The 21,023-nt window shown below is 39.6% G+C and overlaps 1 protein-coding gene across 1 annotated transcript in view; it reads left to right on the top strand.

The window, feature by feature from the left end:
• The window catches only part of LOC149225953 (putative alpha-glucosidase Os06g0675700), a 43,706-nt gene extending 31,002 nt beyond the window's left edge, over window positions 1–12,704 (top strand). The window contains exons 2-5 of the mRNA XM_089377351.1: window positions 6,852–7,519; window positions 10,124–10,354; window positions 10,473–12,149; window positions 12,288–12,704. Of these exons, the coding sequence (XP_089233477.1) occupies window positions 6,852–7,519; window positions 10,124–10,354; window positions 10,473–12,124 (2,551 nt within the window). The 3' untranslated portion in view covers window positions 12,125–12,149; window positions 12,288–12,704. The remainder of the gene's footprint in view (window positions 1–6,851; window positions 7,520–10,123; window positions 10,355–10,472; window positions 12,150–12,287) is intronic.
• The last annotated feature ends 8,319 nt before the right edge of the window (window positions 12,705–21,023 follow it).

The raw sequence follows: 21,023 nt of genomic DNA, 5'->3' as shown, positions 1-21,023 counted from the left end.
ACAAGGTATTTTCAACATCTACCTTTGTACTATCCCTGTCTATGAGAGTGTTTTCCAACCACTCAGATTGATTGGCATATCTCTCTATTTCTGGTATGGGGTGATGAATGTAAGGTCCCAATTTGACCTTTTGTCTTAGTTTGGTCATAAACCCTTGAGGGTCATACCTCCATATGAAACTGTTCTGAAACTTCATTTGTTGTAGAATTTGATCTGCTTCCTGCCCTGCTTCTCTAGAATTGCAAATGAAAGGGCCTAACTGATTTTTGACCTTGAACTAAGTTCTTTTCTTGGCTGAAACAAAGTTGACTTCATCAGAGTTCATTATCTGGCTATAATACTCTAGAGCAAATAACCTCATGGGGAGGTATCTGGGCAGTTTGTATGGGGCTAGCTGCCAACCATAGATTCTTATTTCAGTGTGATTTTGGTAAAGGTACCAATCTCCCACCTTACTTTGCTTGGACAATTGGAGGACTCTTTTGATTTCTTGGCTTATTTTGGGTGGAGGACTTCCTGTCAGCATAGTCATGACTGGATGGACAAAAGAGTCAATGAAGTCTGTGTAGGTGTATGGTGATGAATATCTATGGAACAATGGTGTCCAAAATATAACAGACCTGGGTTGGCCTTTAGTATCCAACTTTTGGATGGTGAAAGGAAATCTGTCTGACTGATAATACAAAAACATGTGGTATAATACAGATGAGTACTTGAATACTCTTTCATTGTGCATTCTGGTAAACTGTTCATGCATCCTCTCAGCTATGAACTGGGCATAATTGTACAAAGTAGCAGGAGGCTTTCCTGGGGTGAAAATGGACATGAAGGCCAAGATGAGCTCATCAACAAATTCATCAATGGTACAACCCAGAATACATGATATCATGGTTATAATTTGCTTGCCCCTTTCAAAGAAAATGGCAGAAACATATGGAGGGGAATATTTAGGAATGTGCTGCTCTTCTACAATGAAAGTTTGGAATATTTGGGCCAGTTTTGATGGACTCAATTTGGTGTACTGGTCTAACAAATCCCCAATAGAGAGTGGGGTCAGGTTTGGACTTGGTTGGACTTGCAACATCTCATTGATTGACTCAGTTGTAATTGTGAACAAGACTTTTTGGTTTGGGGACATTATAGCTCTTTGGCTGGAAATGTAACAGGCATGGCACATATGGACAATCTCAGGAAAAATATGTACTTGTGGAAACTGGTATTTTGGCAAATTGGAGTCCCAAAGGCCAATGTCATCAGAATGGTTCAGATATCTGTCTTTACTCAAACAATGAATTTTGAGTAGGACTTCATATGCACTTGTGTCTCTGATTTGAAAATTCCTATCCGCCAAGGGGAGGTGGTCAAGGTCCAAATGGGGAGTTGTGATAGGTCTGACATCCATGGCGACGGGGGCAGCCATAATTTAGTTCTTGTGGATTTGAATTTGGCAATACAGGTTTATTCAAAGGTTTTGAAGGAAGCTGGGAAGCTTTCAGAAGGGTTTGGGCACACAATTTTTTTTTTTAAAGTAATTTCAATTAATTTTACTTAATTAAAACACTTTAAAGACTTAACGTTTTCAAATTGAAAAGGTTGTTTGGTAATTTGTCTTCAAATACCTGGAATTTGGGTGAATTGACTTTAAATTCGGCGTTCTCGGCAACTGCAGAAGTTTGTATGGCTCTGGTACGGTTTAAGAGCTTGCTTAGGGTCTCTGCTACTTCTTCAGGAATGGAATTTGAGGTCAATTAGTGAATTTAGCGTTTGCAGGTGTCGCAATGGTTTGCAGAGGTTTACAAAGAAAATGAGTGAAAAAGGCGAAATAGGGCTTCTCGGCCTTTTTATTAAGCAATGGTCACTTTTTGGCAGGTAATTACAAATGAACAGTGGGCGGTTTTTCAGGTTGAGCGGGGAGGCGGTTTCCCAAGCCATCGCACCGCTTTCATGGAGGGAGTGGTATTTTGGAGGGGTCACCCGATCTATGCCAGCGCTTGACACGTAGCAGATAGGGGGTTGGGCAAAACCACTTTATCGGGTGGGTAAAGGTCGGTCATCGGGTGAACCCGATATGGCTATGGACCATCGGATGTGGGTGCTAATGATCGGACGACATTCGGGCGACGGATGTGCTTGGATTAAATGGGCAGAGGTTTCGGGGGGCCCAGGTCTTTAATCTTTGGCGGTTTGGGATTAACTAGGAGTTAATCTTGGGATTAAACAATCGAGCGGGGCTTAATGATGGGATTATTTCAGATTTACCGCGAAGTGGTGAATTAAGTGGGTTTTGTCGGGAATATGGGGTAAAAGCATAGTTTATAACTAAACTAAAGGTTGGGGTATTATATATGGGATTTAATTATATACGGGAGAAGGTATATTGGGAACTATAGTATTATGTTAAAAATTAATATGAAATGAAATGAGTGGAGTGAACATACCACTGAGCATAATGTAACATTTGTGCATTTTATTCACATACACTTTATTTTTAGGATAAATTTTTTTTTTGTGGGTTTTTTGAATGAAATGGAATTTTAACTTGGAGTTTAACCTTAGGAAAAGAGGTTTTATTAGGGAAATAAGAGAAATGAATTTTATGAAGGGAATTCTAACACTTGATGTCCATAAGTCATTAAGTCGACGGTCTGGTCCCACCAAAAGTCAGAGAAATGCTCTGAGCCTTTATGACTTGAAGGATTTTTAGTACTAGAACTTACTTGTGGATGGGGAAATTAGTAAATAAAGGGATGAAATGAATAAGGGGGAGTTAATTAAATCAAGTTGTAAACCATTGTTTTTGCATTCTTAACTGCTCATGCACATTGAAACATATAATTAAACATGATAAATGTGCTTTTATCCAGTCAACTTTATACTTCAACAACCTTTCTTCTACTTACCCATTACTTACCCTAACATTTTTTCTTCATTTTATTTGGGTGCATTTAGGCTAGTAGACTCTTATCATTCATTTTTCTTTTGAAAAGTAAACCGTCTAATTCTAACCTTAATCATCCAAGGGCTTAGATTAAACTGATGAACTCCTTTTATTTTCTCTACCTATCTAATGATCTGCCAAGATTAAACTGTTTGGTTAGATTCTATTATCTAATTATAAGCATAAAATTCAAAGCATGAAATAGTCAAGATTAAGCAGTTTGACTACCATGGGTTGTGGCATGTATGACAAGCTACACACAACCATTATTTAAGACAGTAAAGCAGTAAAATAGTAGTAGCATTTAGACTTGAACACTTTCATGATCTGTTTTTGTTTTTGGGGTTCATATATTTTCATTTTTTGATCTTTTCTTATTCTTTTTGTCCTTTGATATTTCTTTAGGACATACCCTCTTTACATTTTTAAAATTTTTAATATGGAAAACATTTGCAGAAAGCAAAGGTATGTACAATATTACAAGGCTTAACATTAGCCAATTCAAAATTATGAATCCTATCACTATAGGACTCTAACACCGCCGTCATCTATTTTTCCACTAGTTTCATTTCTCTTTAGTTTCACCACATTTCTATGTTGGAATTGTAAAGATTGTTTCTTTCAGATGAGTGGAATGTTTATCGCACTAATTGGATGGACAAGCCATAACCAAACTTGTGAGACACAATCCGAGTTTTTGGATGGAAGTGTAGGAGTTGTGTGCGATTGGTTAACCTTTTATAAAGGTTCTTCACTTGGTTGATAGTAAGAAGCCTGCAATGGGCTACTTGTATGAGGCCATGGATAGGCCAAGGAAGCTATCTATCGGTACTATTAGGACAAGGAGGAAGAGGGATTCACTAGACGAGCCAAGATATGGAGTGTGATTAATGAGTGATGAAACAATACTTTCATCATCCAATTCACGTAGCAAGACTTTGCCTCAACCCTGCATACTCTTATCCATGTGTATTTAGGTTTGATGCTGAGGTTATGGATGGATTTCTCCAACGTGTTTAGAGGATGGTGTTGACCCCTGCTGAAAGCTTGGATATCTCCATACAAATTGACATATATAAGTGCTAGGACATTTGGGTATGATATGGCTGTCCAAGTAGGACCATTAGGATGATAGGTAAGCTACAGACAATTTGTTTCAAACTTTCAAATTTCAGTCTTTCCTTTCTATCTATTTGTTGATGGAAATATAATTGTTGTTTTTCCTTTCCGTTTATTTGTTGTAGATGTTTGGTGGGGAAACTATGGTAAAAGAGCCCCATAGTTGCAAAAACTTGCCATTTGGGTGCTAAGTCAAATTTACAACTCTTCACGGGGTAAGTGCAATTGGAGTGCCTTTGAAAAAATACACTCCAAAAAGCGCAATAGGTTAGAAATGTTTAATTTTTTTTTTTTTTTTGTATGCCCATCCTTTGATTACAAAATGGCCTTCATGTAGTTTAGATGTCCGCCACCTCAATGACATTGTCTATGGCTATTACAATCTTAGGTTGTGGATGAGGTATATAGACAAAGTAGTCGACACTGATGCCATTTCATTGGATGCACTTGACACCATGGGTCTGCGGAGGGTGGAGACTGAGAGGCTTTCCATGGACAAGGTACCCAAGTAGTTGGAGCATCATGTTGATGAGGAGGTATCCTAGTATGTTCCACTTTCAAGAGAGACACATTTGGAGCAGGAGGAGGACATTGAGAATATGCCACAACCAATGCTACTACCTCCATAGAGATAGGCAACTAAGGGAAAAGGAGGAAGACATTCCACTTCAACTTTCACCTTATCCCCAAGAATTGCACCTTCTACCTCAAGCTCATAAGACATTCCACTTCAACTTTCACTCACCAAGAATTGTGCCTTCTACTTCAAGCTCATCCTCACTTCAAGCTCATCCTCAACACATCCACCTAACACTTCTAGAGGAAAAGCACCAACGTTGACTTTTGGCCATAAAAGGGGTAGAGGGAGTCATTGATATCTTAGTGCATCATGATTAGCCTTGTAGTATGTAGATACCTCATGACGATAATCTCATGAGATACATTCGTTTTTGTTTTATCTTGTCAAGCCTTATGGCTCAAGATAAATATTATATTTTAATATCACTGTTTGATGTACCACTTGACATCTTATACATCTTTTTTTTTTTTTAACAAAACACCCAACCCTCCAACCCATAGGCAAAGATAAGATATTCCATAGGGCTCAAGTCCGTACGACAATAAGGCTCGAAGATATGAGCTCAACATGTCACTTGCGGGAATTGAACCTAGGTAGAGAGGATGATAATCATTCCCCCAACCACCCAAAAACCCCAATTAACTGGCATCTTATATATCTTTAATTACAATTTTATCTTCATGTTTATGTCACAATGTGTTTGTTTGATATTAACATTTCTTTAAAAGTTAAAAAAATTGAAAAATATTATTTTTGTATTTTCATAAGTTTCCCGATAATTTGCAAAATTTCCCCGATCTTGCCCATAAATTATATTTCAGACCATTGGCCATAAATTCTCAATAACAATAAGTTTAACATTGGTCTAAGCACCATATATATTGCTTTACTCATCAAGATTTGTTTTGGCTCTTACTCAGGCCCTGACTTTGGTTTTGGCTTTTGCTCAATGTTGACTCTAGCCTCTTTATCTTTGAACTCCAGGCATAACCTGCTTCACCATATAAGAACGAATTTGAAAGCATTTCCATGATCAAAATGCTTTGATACCATTGATCTATAGTTTTTTTCTATGAATTTACAAATTTCAGAGATTAAACGTTGCCTAACTATGCATACTATTTTCAGCAAAGAAAACACAATTTCTGCAATAACAAGATAAAATACAGTTGAAAGCAACAAAATCATCATACAGAAACAGTTGGAATTAGGAAGATTTGAACTTGGAAAAACTAAAAAAAAACGCCAGATATATTTTGCTTGATAGAAGAAAACTGGGCAGAGTATAATACCGGAGTGCAATCGTCCTTCACCATAGTGTTGGCAGCAAAGGTTACAAGTTCTGTTCATATCCCTTATCTGGCCTATATCCTCTGTGACAGCAGACCGCATATAGCACGTGTTGCATCCTATTGACTGCATTCTCTTCTTTTCCTGTCCCATGTAGTTCTCTCAGATTTCATAGTTCCATTGAGATGATATTCTTGTGCTTGTATTATCCATTTATTGTGTTGCTTTGTACTTGTTTAACTGCTACATTCCATATTTTTTAAGTTACCGTAGTGCAGCAGAGCGTCAGTGAGTTCCTACGTGGCTTCACTTCGCTTATCAAGAACATTTTTAAACCATGTTTGAAATTCAATTGCTGATAAAAAAATACGTGTATAAACTTCTGAGTGCATAATGCATTAGATATGGACAGCAGCACAGACCCATCTAAGCCTTTTGCTTGAAATGGATATAAGCTATAGACATGAGTTTACCAAGCTCAAGGATAGCTATTTAGAATCCCATAAAAAGATGGGCCAATTGTCAAATATTAGAATTCAAATATGCGACCTGATATGGATATAGGCTATAGACATGAGGTTGCCAAAGCTTAAGCATACATATTTAGAGTTCACATGAAAAGATGGGCTGCTAGTCAAATATTAGAAATCAAATATACAACCTGGAGCTTGGATACTTATTTAGAATTCACAGTAGCAAATAGGCCACTGGTCAAATACTAGAATTTAATATACGGCCTGAAGTTTGGATACCTATTTAGAATTCACATAAATAAATGAGCCACTTGTCAAATATCAGATTTGAAATATACAACCTGAAGCTTGGCAATCTTAAGGTGCATAGAGCATTAGACTTACATGAATCTGTGTTAGTTCATGAACTAAGAAAGAGGGCTTAACTGGATTGAATATGGCTGGTTTTCAGGTATGAATCCAATGATCAGCTGAGAGTTTATATTACTGATAGTGAGAAGCAGAGATGGGAAGTTCCAAGAGATATTCTGCCTAGATATAATGGGGTGTATACTAACAGCACTGATACTGATAAAGATGAAGTGGATTCTAAGGACCATCTTCATGAATTGCTGTTTACTTACTCTAACAATCCATTCGGCTTTGCAATTACAAGGCGTTCAAGTGGAGAAACTCTCTTTAATTCAACTGCGATGTATAACAATGGTGATTTATTTGGAAATTTGGTGTTTAAAGACCAATACTTGGAGATCTCTACTGTGCTTCCATTTTCTGCTTCTCTGTATGGATTAGGAGAGAGCACCAGGCCTGGATTTCGTCTCAACAAGAATGAGAGCTATACACTCTGGAATTCAGACATTGCCAGTGCGAATCTGTATGTGGATCTATATGGGTCTCATCCATTTTATATGGATGTGAGAGAGGGTGGTGTTGCTCATGGGGTTCTCCTGCTGAATAGCAATGGCATGGATGTTCAGTATGGGGAATCCTACTTGACATATAGAGCAATTGGGGGAGTATTGGATTTTTATTTTTTCTCAGGTCCTTCTCCGCTTGCTGTTGTTCAACAGTACACACGACTCATTGGTCGTCCTGCTCCAATGCCATACTGGTCTTTTGGTATTTGCTCATACTTCTCTTGTGAATTTTGTAGATTTCTATGAGTTTGTTGCTTCTTTATTTCTGAAAAAAGGAAATTAGTAGTCCTTTTCCATACTTACGGTGTTTTCTGGGATTTTTATTTTAATTTTGTGCTGGCAATGTTCAGGGCCCAAAGTTAACTCCATGCTTTTTAGGCACCCACATTCTTGGGAGGACTGGGGCACTCTCCAAATCACCCCTTTGAAAAGGATCTAACACAGCTCTCCGGGGGCAAATGTTCAAAGCCCACAGTCAAAACCCTCATCGATTCAATCCCTCCTTTTCTGGATTCTGTTAATACAACTTTTCTATCTTGTTTTTTCACAGGCAAAGTAGCTCATTATCTTTGATGTTTTAACTAGTAGAAGCAGCAAGTGATGTATTATGTGTGTCCTAATGTCAACATCCGATTACACTATGAAATGTTCTTGTTGTATCAGTAGTTTTCATCTATTACATTATAACATACAATCCTGTTGACCCACTTCACAAGCTTCCCCTCATCATAGGGACAGAGTAAGCTTCAGGACAGGGACATGCAAGTTCCTGATTCTGAGCTCAGGTCAGTTCCTGCCTCTGTCTACAAGGAAAAGTTCTTACCTGAGCGATATTGTAATTGCCATGATTTTGGTATCACCTCCATTCCTTCACTCAGATCAATCATAGCAGCATAAAGTAAGTTTGAAGACCTCTGGAAACTTACTCTGTCCCTTGATGAGAGGAAGTTTGCAAGTATATAGGATTTGATTTGTTAGAAGAATTCCAATGTTTTTGGCATCCCATCGGGCATGAACGTTTTTCCCAATCAGTAGTGGAGCTTTTCACCTCGGCAGTCTGAGTGTTGGATGTGCAGGTGGAGGCATTCAATTCTACTGTACTATGATTTCTTTTCCTAGGACCAGTGTGCTTCTAAGTTACAACTATCCTAGTCTAATAGCAAGATGGATCAAATTAGGTGATCCTTTTTCAGATTTACAAGATCTAAATTTTGTCGCTAATCAGGCAAGTAACCCCCACAAGTAGACACTTGGAATTTCCCCCTCAAATTTCGTAACCGGAAGATAGAGCCAGCTGCACCACTAGCTTCAATTGTGGGAAGCTATGAAAAGAATCCTGAATTTAAGGCCACTCTGTATATCAGGACTATCTATTTAAATAGCAATTGGAATGACTTACAGTTTCTTTGAGATTTGGCAGCCTTTTCTCCTTTTGCAAAAGCCAAAGAAAAAAAATCTAGTTTTACAGGTTAACTCCCAAGTAATTAAAGGTATTCCCCTGATCAATGAGATTCCTTTCTTAAAGAGGTGGAAAGGTGACCAATGCCTATTCTCTAGGCCATTCTAGAACATGGGCACCTAATAAGCGAGGACAAGCATTTGAACTGTGGTTGTCACAAACTCAAAATCAAAGTTAATTTATTTTCTGACTACATAGTAGAATAAAGTCTACAGTGCCCATGTTAATTGATTGATTGGATAGAATCCTTACCAAACTATCACTTCACATTTTTACAGACAATGGAAAGCTGCAAAAGAAACAAGCTCACATTTCAAGGAATATATTTGTGTGTTTCTATCGTTTTTGATGCAAGAAAATTCTGCTCTACGTATATTAGGTGGAGACTTCACTTATGATTAGACCCTCCTTTGGATGATTTGTATTGCCAGACTGTAAAAAGGCTGCTAGGAAGAAATTTTAACCCCTAGAAAGTTACTGAATCTGCTCACATAGATATAATTGTTTTTATATTAATAGAGATGTGAGGAAAAAAGGCATGGAGTATAGAAAAAATCCTCCAGAGACTTGAGAGGACGAAGTTTGAACACATAAGGCTGCTTAAATGTGGCCTATGTGAAAGGGGACCACACAATTGTTGCTTCAGCCAACAGATGGGAATAAGTGTAAACGTTTCTCCTGATATTAGTGTATTAAAATTCAGGAATTTTCAGAGCTCCAATCTAGTGTGTATTGAGGAGGATATATGAATTCTGACATATGCTTAGGACTCAGCAGACACCAAAAACATATGGTAAAAATGTATATGAATTTGTTAGCTGGTAAGAAATGGTTAACAGGAATAAACTTGGGATGATTGAATGATGCAATGATGTAATGTTCATTTTTAACTTTTTAATTGCAAGAAATGCTATGCGTTGTTATAAATTATAGTAGAAGGGAAGTCTTTTTTAACCTATAAAATCAAGTTCTTGAAAAAGAAAAATATTCAAACCCTTTCATTTTTTATCACTGATTTACAGGATGATCAGTGACAAAGTTCAGTTTAATACTGTCTTGGCAGCAGTTACTCTGAACATGTAAATCAAGTTCTTGAAAAAGAAAAATATTCAAACCCTTTCATTTTTTATCACTGATTTACAGGATGATCAGTGACAAAGTTCAGTTTAATACTGCCTTGGCAGCAGTTACTCTGAACATGTGATCACATTGCCATCCATTTACTCTCGTAACCACATCCTTTAAGCTCTTTCCGTGATTTTCTGAAGTAGTTTTAATATACTTAGTCAGGATATGATTTTGTATTTGCAGTCCTTTTAATTTATATAATTGGATTGGATTGCACAGGCTTTCACCAATGCAGGTGGGGATATGAAAATATTTCGGTTGTTGAATCAGTTGTAGATGGATATGCAGCAGCAAAAATTCCTCTAGAAACGATTTGGACAGACATTGATTATATGGATAGCTACAAGGATTTTACTCTAGATCCTCTGAATTTCCCTGAGATGGAAATGCAAAAGTTTGTTGAACGAATCCATGCTAACGGGCAGAAATATGTTCTGATTATTGATCCAGGTAGGTTCAATTGGTTATTGTCCTAGAATTGGAGAAAAAGAACAGAGAAAGAAATAAGAACTGAACTGAGCCTTGTTAGTATATTCTGAACATACAATTCATTTGCTTAATTGTGCAGGAATAGGCTTAAACGAAACATACAAGACTTTTCAGAGAGGGATACAAGATGACATTTTTGTTAAACGAGGAGGTGTGCCATATTTAGCAAAAGTGTGGCCAGGCCCAGTCTATTTTCCAGATTTTCTCAATCCCAATACGCAGTCATTTTGGACAAAAGAAATCTCTGAGTTTCATGAGACAATTGCATTTGATGGTCTTTGGCTTGATATGAATGAAGTTTCAAACTTCTGTAGTGGGGTCACATGTTCCTTGCCAAAGGAAGGGGATTGCCCACGGAAAGATGCACAGACAGATTGCAATTGCATTTGTAGCGATGCGAACACCACCAGATGGGATGATCCCCCTTACAAAATCAATGCTTCTGGAACACACAGACCACTGGGTGACAAAACCATGGCGGCTAGTTTAGTTCACTATAATAATATCTTGGAGTACAATGCTCATAATCTATATGGGTTATCAGAGGCTATTATGACAAACACAGCATTGAAATCAGTAATAAAGAAGAGGCCATTCATACTAACCCGTTCTACCTTTATTGGATCAGGGGCCCATGCTGCACATTGGACAGGGGACAATGCTGCAACATGGGATGATCTCTGGTACTCCATACCTACAATGCTGAGTTTTGGATTGTTTGGAGTCCCAATGGTAGGTGCTGATATTTGTGGATTTATAGAAGACACAACCGAAGAGCTTTGCAATAGGTGGATTCAATTAGGTTCCTTTTATCCTTTTGCTAGAGATCACTCAGAGAAGGGAACAAAGCACCAAGAGCTTTACCTGTGGAAATCAGTCACAATGTCTGCAAGGAAAGCATTAGGTCTGAGATACAGGCTTCTTCCATATATCTACACATTGGCATTTGAAGCTCACACTAAAGGATCTCCCATTGCAAGGCCTCTGTTCTTTACATTCCCTGAGGATCCTAATACACTGGGAATCAGCACCCAGTTTCTATTGGGTAAAGCGGTCTTGGTCTCCCCTGTTTTAAAGCAAGGAGCAAAGACTGTGGATGCTTATTTTCCAAAGGGAACTTGGTACAGTTTGTACAATGTATCAGAGTCAATAACAGTTGAGAGTGGCACATATGTTAGTCTTCTTGCTCCACTAGATACCATCAATGTCCATGTATTAGAGGGGACTATTTTGCCGTTGCAAGAAATGGGTATGACAACTAGGGAAGCCAGAAGAAGCCCATTTAGTCTGGTGGTTGCTTTGGGTGGTAGGAAGGAATCATACGGGGACCTATATGTGGACAATGGAGAGGATTTGGAAATGGTAATAAAGCATGGCAAGTCAAGTTATATCGAGTTTTACGCAGATATTGTAGAGGAAGGAGTGAGACTGAGATCAGAAGTCCAAATGGGGGAATATGCAATTGGGGAAGGATGGCTTCTGGAGAACATTACAATTTTGGGAACTACCACTGCTGTTCGTTCTCATTATGCTAATTCATACATGAAATTGGAGGCAATCATGGATAAAATGATTGTGGATGTTTCAGCATCATTCTCTATGAAGAGAATCAAAACTGATTTTAGACCTGAAATGGATCGTTATAATAGCTTTGATGTTGTTTTAGTGATTTCAAATCTGTCTCTTTCAATCGGGAAGAACATTGAGCTTGTTATACCATGGGAGAAATGATTGGGTAGTGCTGTGCATTCACATGGTAAGGAAATATACTCACTCGTAGGTGTGTTGTGTACCGCAAATTAAACATAAGATGTTGTTATAATACGTCACTGTTTTCTGCTGAACGCTTAAAATGCATCCATAAAGCTGATGGGATTCTTGTTTCAATTTATAGGTAAAATTGGACGCAAGGACGAGTTTCATCAATTGCCACACTTGTGTCTGGTGTGGTGTGTACTTCTGCATTAACAGGGTAACCTACTACAAGGGGAGGATTTCTTGAACTTTGACTCTCCACCTAAATGTTGAATAACGTTCCGAACTAGTCATGGGACACTACCTGAATATTAAGTATAAATTTATATGGGTCTGTGCCAATAAAAAAATCTGGCCCTCAAGATCAACGATATAGAATAATCACCATCTACGTTTTCCCATGGTGGCATTATGATATACATTAAACTGAACAAACAACCACATCTCCGATAATTAGGCTAAAATGTTGTGAATTAATTATAAGAGTGAAATCATGGAAAAATGTTGTGAATTATTTATAAGAGTGAAATTTTAAAAAAGAGTTTGTTTGTTTGTTTGTTTTTGTTTAAAGAAGAGAGATTTTTTTTCCCAAAAGGAACAGGTAATGTTTTGTTTTAAGTTTTATTTATTCCTCACTCACTTGTGTCTTAAAGAATTTCCTCCGGCCACTGAGGCACTGCTTCATACAACAGTTAATTTCAACCTTCTCCTTTGTTAACTTTAATAATCTACAAGAATTGATTTCTAATTTACAATTTTTGAAAATTTATTTCTAATTTACAACTTTTGAAATTTTTGATTTGTGTTTAACCACTTGGGTAGTTAGTGAGAAACTTTGGAAACAGAGAAGGCTTTGAATCTGAAATTATATATGTATATAATATTTAGCATTACAATAATAATATTACATAAGAGGATCATTTTGAAGTTTAAGAATAATTAGGGTTGACGAGAAGAAATCAATGCAAAGTTGTTATTATGGAAAAAATGATAAATTTATGCTTTTTCTCTCAAAATTCTTACTACATGGGCAATGTTTGGTTTAGTACAAATAATAATATGCATCAAACTTCCAACAATGTTTCCATAAGGAACACAAGATATGACTTTTACTTCTTCTATCTTGGGACACTATTCTAGAGATAAAGTTTCTTGTTTAAACAATCTCTTTTAGTTTGCAACGCCAAGATTTTACATTCTTGATAAATTTCCTTCATGTCATTCCAATTACCAACATACATTAACATATAATGCCACAAAAACAAAATGATCACCCACATGTGTCAAATGCACACAATGACTAACATTACTTCTTGAAAATCCAAGTCTTAATATATAAGTGTCAACTTTTCATATCACATTCTTAGAGATTGTTTTAGCCATGTAGGACATTTTTTTATTTTCAAAACAACTTATTCTTTCCCTTATTGTAAAATCCTTTCACTGTTCTATGTAGATTTCTTCTTCAAGATCCACATATAGGAATGTTGTCTTGAAATCCATTTGTTCTACTTCAAGATCCACATATAGGAATGTTGTCTTGAAATCCATTTGTTCTACTTCAAGATCAAATACAATGATGATAAACAAAAGAAATTTAATTGAAGTTAACTTAGCAATAGGAGGAAAATCTCACCAAAATCAAAACCCTCAACTTGGGAAAATCCGTGGAATAGTAGGTGAGTTTTGTACTTCTCAACTTCACATTTTATGTTGAACTTATTCTCGAACACCCAGTTTCTACCATCAAGTTTGTCTTTGGTAGATAACTTGACCGAATCCCATGCCCAATTTTTGTCCAAGGCTTCCATTTTTTCAACCATGGCCTTGTTCCAAAGTTCATTTTTGTTTGAATCCACTGCCTTCCTAATAGTTTCAGGATCATAATCCATGGAAGATGAAAGAAAATAAGAGCAAAAACTTGGGGGGCTATACCTTTCCATTTGTCTTCTTTCTCAAACCATTGGCCTCAAATTCTTCCTCTATTTCATCTTCTTTGTTGAATCAAAGTCTCTGTCCTCCAACTCAAACTACATTTGTCAAGTTTTTTTTTGGTTTGTTTTCCTACTTCGGAGTAATTTCCCTTTCTCTAAAGATTACATCTCAACTATAAATATTCTTTCTTGTTTAAAGGTTCCAAACCTTGTATCCTTTAGACTATCTTTCTAACCAATAAAAATACATTTTGTTATTTTATTGTCTAGCATACATTTTTTTGTTTTTTGTTTTTTTGTTTATTCCTTTGGAAAATGAACATAAGCATCACAACAAAATAAATTGAGATGTGCAAGAGAGGTTTTCTTACAGGGCCATGCCTCATGCATGGTTTTATCAATTAATGTTGATGAAGGTGATCTATTTCCTATGTAAGATACAATACCTATGCTTCTATCCAAAATTCTTGTGATAATCTCACATTACTAAGCACGTCTTAATGTTTCATTAATATTTGTTGTATTCATTCAATAACTATATTGAGGTATTTATGGAGCGAGCTTTTTCCTTGATATATCACACTATTCACAAAATTGCTCAAATTAATTTCCATAGAGCTCTCCACCTTTGTTTGTCCTTGACACCTTTATCTTTCTCTTCTTTGTTTGGTTTTCTATTAGATCCTTAAATTCTTTGAATTTATTGAAGACTTAATATTTTTATTGGAGGAAATATATCCATGTATTCCTCAAGAAATCATTAAAAATAAAACATAGTAAAATGATTTATCTAGTGATGGAATGTTCAAACACACAATGTGTATTAACTCCAGGATGCCTTTTTCTCTTATAGCACCATCTAGAAACCTAACCTGATCCTATTCACCATAAACACAATGTTTATAGAAATCACAATCTAGAGGTAAGTCACAAATTCCTCCAATCATATGTTTATTGTGCAAATATCAAAAGCTCTTGCCTCCAATACATCTTGACCTTTGATGCCAAAGCATTGTTGTTGGAGAGGTAAATCCCCTCTACGGGTAGAGGCGATCCCTACTAGCCCAGCAGGGGTCTAGCAACAATCACACAATGCTGCTACGCATGTTCCTAATTACAATTAAACAAGAGGTAAGAAGCACCTACTTGGATTCCTGCGCTGTCGTTTGACGAAGAGATGTTGCCTTCGCTCCTCCGCTTCGGCCGGTCACAATCCTCCGCGATCTCCGCGAATAGATACCTGCACACACGAAGGGGAAACAAACACAAGCGTGAAATCTAATAAAAGTAACCATACATCAGTCAGAAAAGATGTAATTCACATTTAACCATTGCATAGACAAACGAGAATGGAACAATAATAGCAGTCATCTATTATTAATCAGAATAGAGAAGAGTACAACCAAATGTTCTGACGTCGGTAACTTTCTCAAGAAGGGCCAGTCAGCATGTATCTCAAGCATTCACCTTTGAGGATGATTCTCCCAAGACAAACAACTCTCTCTCTCACATAAATAGCACAAACAACCTTCCCTAAGCAATCAATCACTTCCACACCTAGCACACCACACCTATAGCAGCAATCTGAGCACTACAAGCTCTGTACAATCCAAGCTATTCCAAGCTAAGTCTAACTAGCTGCTCATGGTAGTGGTGGAAGTTTATATAGGAGAAGGAGTCTCCTAAAAAGGTGGAAGGATGAGCTTATCTTTGAGAGAAACGATTGCAAAGGGTCGAACAGTCATGCCATAGAAGGGAGTCGACATTCACAAAGTTAACAACCAAGCCTGGAGTTATCTGGAAGGCTGGTTGTTTGAACAAATTCGCCCAAACTGGATCAGCGCGGATAATGAGGAAACTGACGCGATGTCGCCGCGTCTACATAACTGGGACAGTCATGTCAGCGCGGAAGAACACGGGAAAGACGCGCTGGCGACCAGCGCGGAAAAGTAGTGTCCTTCCGAGCTGTCAGCGCATTGAATACATTATGGAGCGCCAGTAATCGCGGATATTTTTTAAACAGACGCGCTGAGGCATAAAACTTTAGAAAAATGGGTTTCTGGGCTAGTTCAGAAGACATGAAGCTTAGTGATTGACACAGCAGGGTGACTGACAGGAAGGCAGTGACAAATTACTGTGTAACAGATGCCCCCTAAAGCATGAAGACCGAGAGAGTGGGAGGGGTGAAATGCTTTACAACACACGTCGAACTGGAACACCACCAGGAAGGACCGAAATATCTCTGATAATCAAGTACATGCAGTCTAGGCATGGGCGCAGCCATCCAAAAGACATGCGAAAAGGTCTGTGGAATGGACGCAGCCACCCAGCTAAAGAGACCATAATAATGACAAGGTATGGTCGCAGCCATCCATGAAGACTCAGGTATGGGCGCAGCCATCCATCAATGAGTCATGTAATGATCATCCACAAAATCGCAACCTGGCCCATAACAGACACGGATCCAGGGTCTTGCGCTCCGTCCCGATCCGAACAAAGTACAAGTTCAAACATGTGAATATATGAGTCGAAGTCGAACATGCATGAACATCGTCTGATTACCAGTCAATGATGAAAACCGTTAACAGACGCGAGAGGGACCACCAATAATGACAATGGCCCTCAAGGTACTATAGGTACAATCCGCGGTATGTGAATCAATGAGCTATTGTCGAACATCCACGGAATCATTCGATCGGAGGCCAATGATGAAAACCTCTCGTCGAACACGAAGAACCTGCCATTGAGGCATGCAGGCTCTAAGGCACCTGAAGGGAGTCTCTAAGTCACCTTCCCGGATAATGAGCTGAAGTCGACAGGAAGGGACCTTGATCGAAGGTGGGCCATAATGATTCCCACATCATCGACGCGAGACAGAGGAAAAATGATTTGTGTGAGATGACAGATGAGGTTGTATTATTGCAGAGGTCAACTTCTCTTGAACATATCGGCGGCACTATGGCGGGTTTGGCAGTATTTGACATCAAATGAGCAAAGGGTATAGTGATGATGGCAATGGGCAGATGAGAGGTCGAATAGGATAACCCAAACCCACGGAGGCCAGTGAAAAACAAGATGAGATGATCCCACCCAGACACGAAGCAGAAGAGTGCCATGTTCAAGAGCGACATACTGCCGACACGACTATGATTACTGTTCCATTTTCCCCACCATTTCTGGCAGGTACCCCGGTTATTTTTGGATGACAAGCTTGACGGGGATAGCATATGCTTGAAGAGTGTCATTTTGACAATGTCCGATGTCATCAAGTGTTTAACGAGCCTGACAAAGGAAAAACTCGGCGTCTTTTCTTGTTTAGAGAGTCTGAAAAGACAGCAGAAAAGGAGACTCCAGGGGGGTCCTTTTTCGTACAGTTGTGTCTCTCGAGCCCGAAAAAGTATAAAACAATGCTCGAAAGAACCGCCCGACCATTACGATCGAGGAGTACTTTTCGTAAATAGTGTTTTTGACCCGAAAAAGTAAAAAAGCGGTCGAAAACACGTCGTTTTAGAACCAATAACGAGTGCGAAACGACAAACACCCGGCAATCTTTTTAAGTTATACGGTCGAAAAAAGAGCTGAAAATGACCGCCTCTCGTTCCCTTTAACGAGCTGAAAGGAGGCTCGGCCATCTTTTCTCGTTTTATGTCGGAAAAGAGCTCAAAGACGACATTGTTGGGGGCTAAGTGATTTCAGAACCATGATGATTTCCACCGTTTATATTAACCTGCACAAGAGCACTACCCGCATAAATCCATTCGATATGAGTAAAAAACATATCAAAACATGTATTTGACAAAACTAGGGCTAAATTTATGGCAAAAGGTGGCAAAAAACCCAAAAATATGACAATTTTATAAGTTTTTGCTATAAATAGAAGAGGGTGAAAACTCATTTTTACCATTTTACCATTTCTGGATGCGAAGGACGTGGAGAAGCCAGAAAGTTGACGGAGTGATTTCCAGCCCGTACGGACACCATTTCTCGAACCGCTTCTTCCAGGTAGGTTCTCGCTCTCTTGCCCTGCATTTTGGTCGTTTTTGGTAGAATTTTAGCGGTCGAATTTGCCCAATCGGGCGAATTCTTAGTGCATGGATGCGCTCTCGGTCAGCGCGGATATCCCACGCGGGTCCGCGCTGGCCGAATTAGGACAAAACGTGGCCAACTTCGGGTCAGCGCGGAAAACCCGTGTTCTTCCGCGCTGACCTCGAAAATTAACAAAGGGCTGTCATGGCCAGCGCGTCTGTTTTTAAAACAGCCGCGCTGGCGCGGAAAAATTATTTGGTTTTAATTTGAACGTAAAAAAATCCAATGGCAGCACTTCTAATTTCTTTTCATGGTCCCTGCAGGACGTAATGGCTTTCCAATGGCAGGAAAGAGTGCACGATGTCGAAGATGTTGCTGCTTGGGCAAATGTGGATCGCTGCAATGCCATGCGAGCTTGCGGTTTTATGAAATTTTTTCTCACACCTCGCCTAAGAGCTCAGCATGATCTTCTCGAGCTACTGATCAGGGCATGGAACCCGGTGGATATGAAATTCACTATCCGGGGCCAGGATATCGAATTTGACCACATGGATATCTTCTTTTTGACCTGGCTGTCACGCCGAGGTGCGAGGCCCATCATAGAGGGGCAGCGACCTAGCGGCGGCACGCTAGATGATCTGATGGCTCGGGTATGTCCGGAGGCTGAGAAGGCGCGAAGTGGGAAAGTAGCAATCCCCACAGTGGGAAACATAGTGCTTCGCACCATTTTGTTCATGGTGACCCGGGCAGCGGGTAGTATGGCTAACCACGAGGCCTCAAAGACTCATCTCTTGTTAGCTCTCGATTGCCTTGAGCCTACAGTGTTTGATTGGTGCACAGCAGTGACCAATAACATGAAGAGGCAGCTGAGCAACTGTCGTCGCGGGGAGACGAAACAGTTCGGCTACGGGTCCATCTTAGTCCCGCTTATTCTAGAGCGAGTGCCAGCCATGCGGCTGCAGACGATGGCCGTGGATGCTCCTAGGGATCCTCGGGAGACGAGGGCTTCACGATGGGCTCGAATCATGCCACGCGGAGGTGGCGGCCGGCCACATAGCTGGGGAGCATTTTTCCGAGACTGGCTGGATCAGCAGGAGATCTTTGTGGAGGATTGGCCATATGCGGGCATGGATTTCCGCAATGACCCTGATCTGGCACTGCCCCCAGGTGAACAGTGGGATGATGCAGGTATAACACTTTGACTTTTGAATTTTTTAATGTTTTTGGATTTTTTATGTACATGTCTTTAACAAATGTCATGGTATGCAGATGTGGGGCCTACTAGACCGATTGGCCTGGCTGCCACGGCACGGAGAGAAGGGCAAGGAGCTGGGGTCCTGGCCTTAGCCCCTCCAGGGGTTGATACGTCAGAGACTGTGGCTCGCAACCTTGAGGGGTTGCTGGAGGGGGTGCCTGACTACCAGGGGGTCGAGGAGGTCCCCATAGAGCATCAGATCCATACAGTGGGGGTGCAACCCAGGGTGCACCGCCTTCTGAGGCGGGTGGCACGAGCAGCTGTGTACTACAGGGAGCATCACCCAGCCGAATAGTCGCCTAGGCTTTATTTCCACTGTTATTTTGAGACTCATGACTCAGACATACTGATTTTTGGACATATACACTTATTTTTGAGCGCCTTAGTGCGCCACACGATATATATATATATACATACCGGTTTTTGGATGGATCATTGTTACATGTGATGATGTTTTGTTTATGTTATGCATTTATTCAATACAATTGTGATCTTATGTATGAATTTGCACGACACATGACCCATGGATTTTATATATTTTTTGATGCAAGCTTAAAAGCACCTATATGCAAACTATGCTTGAAATGATTTATTTACATATGCTTTACTCTATTATGCGTTCTATGTCTTCTTGCATGATGTTTATCTGTTACGCAAATGTCTATCTAACACATGATTCGCCAATGCGTCGGTCAACGTATTTAATCGTCTCGGAATGTGTTGATAAGTAATGTAATCAAAGTTCCGTTCTAACAATCTTACACGTAGGTACATCCTTAATATGCGCTGGTCTCTGACGGAATATCGCCCGTTGAGTTGATGGACGACTAGCTGGGAGTCCAGGTTCACCACTAGTTCGCGGATGCCAAGGTCAACTGCTTCGGCAAGTAATTCAATTACAGCGCTGTATTCGGCAACGTTGTTAGTGGTACGACCTAGGCAGACACCCTGAAGGTCTACCAATTCTCCGTGAGGATCGTAGATCACCCACGCCGCAGATGACAAATTGCAAGTACTACGGCAGGCGCCATCAGCGAAACCAACATAAGGTGCTCTAGACATCTGCACAAGAAGAAGAAAACACAATAAGAGGCAAACACGCTTTCACACCAAGGCAAAACGAAAACATGCACAACACACAAAACACACGTGTATACAAAGTGAATGCGCGAAGTTATGCATAATATTTCTTCAGGTACAGCCCGTTGCGGGGCTTGTCCAGAGGATTTCCTTCATAATCAATCAACTCATATGCGCCCTTTTGTAAAACTCTTTTCACGATGTAGGGACCTAACCACATAGATTCGAGTTTTCCTGCCCCCAGCTTATCCTTAGCTTGATCGTAGAGCAGTACTAAATCTCCCTCAACAAAGGAACGCGGGTGAATATTCTGATCGAAGTGAGCCTTGACTCTCTTCTTCTGTGCTTCGATAGCCAGAGAAGCCAAACGACGAGTCTCGTCTAACCGTTCTAGGTAAAGAAGCCGTTCCTCCACCGGAGTGGTGTTGGGGAGTAACTCGACAGCTAATTTTAATGAAGGAATCTCGCATTCGACGGGAAGGGTAGCCTCCAGTCCATAAACCAACTGGAAAGGGGTGAAACCGGTGGCATCCTTCACAGAAGTCCGGTAGGCCCACAAGGCTGGGAAAAGCATAAGGTG

The sequence above is a fragment of the Pinus tabuliformis genome, chromosome J (genome assembly GCF_031772625.1).
Source record: "Pinus tabuliformis cultivar Carrire ecotype Pingquan chromosome J, CPIR1, whole genome shotgun sequence".
NCBI classification, from domain to species: Eukaryota; Viridiplantae; Streptophyta; class Pinopsida; order Pinales; family Pinaceae; genus Pinus; species Pinus tabuliformis.
Note: the sequence above shows the minus strand (reverse complement) of the source record. Positions and strands in the feature narration are given on the sequence as shown.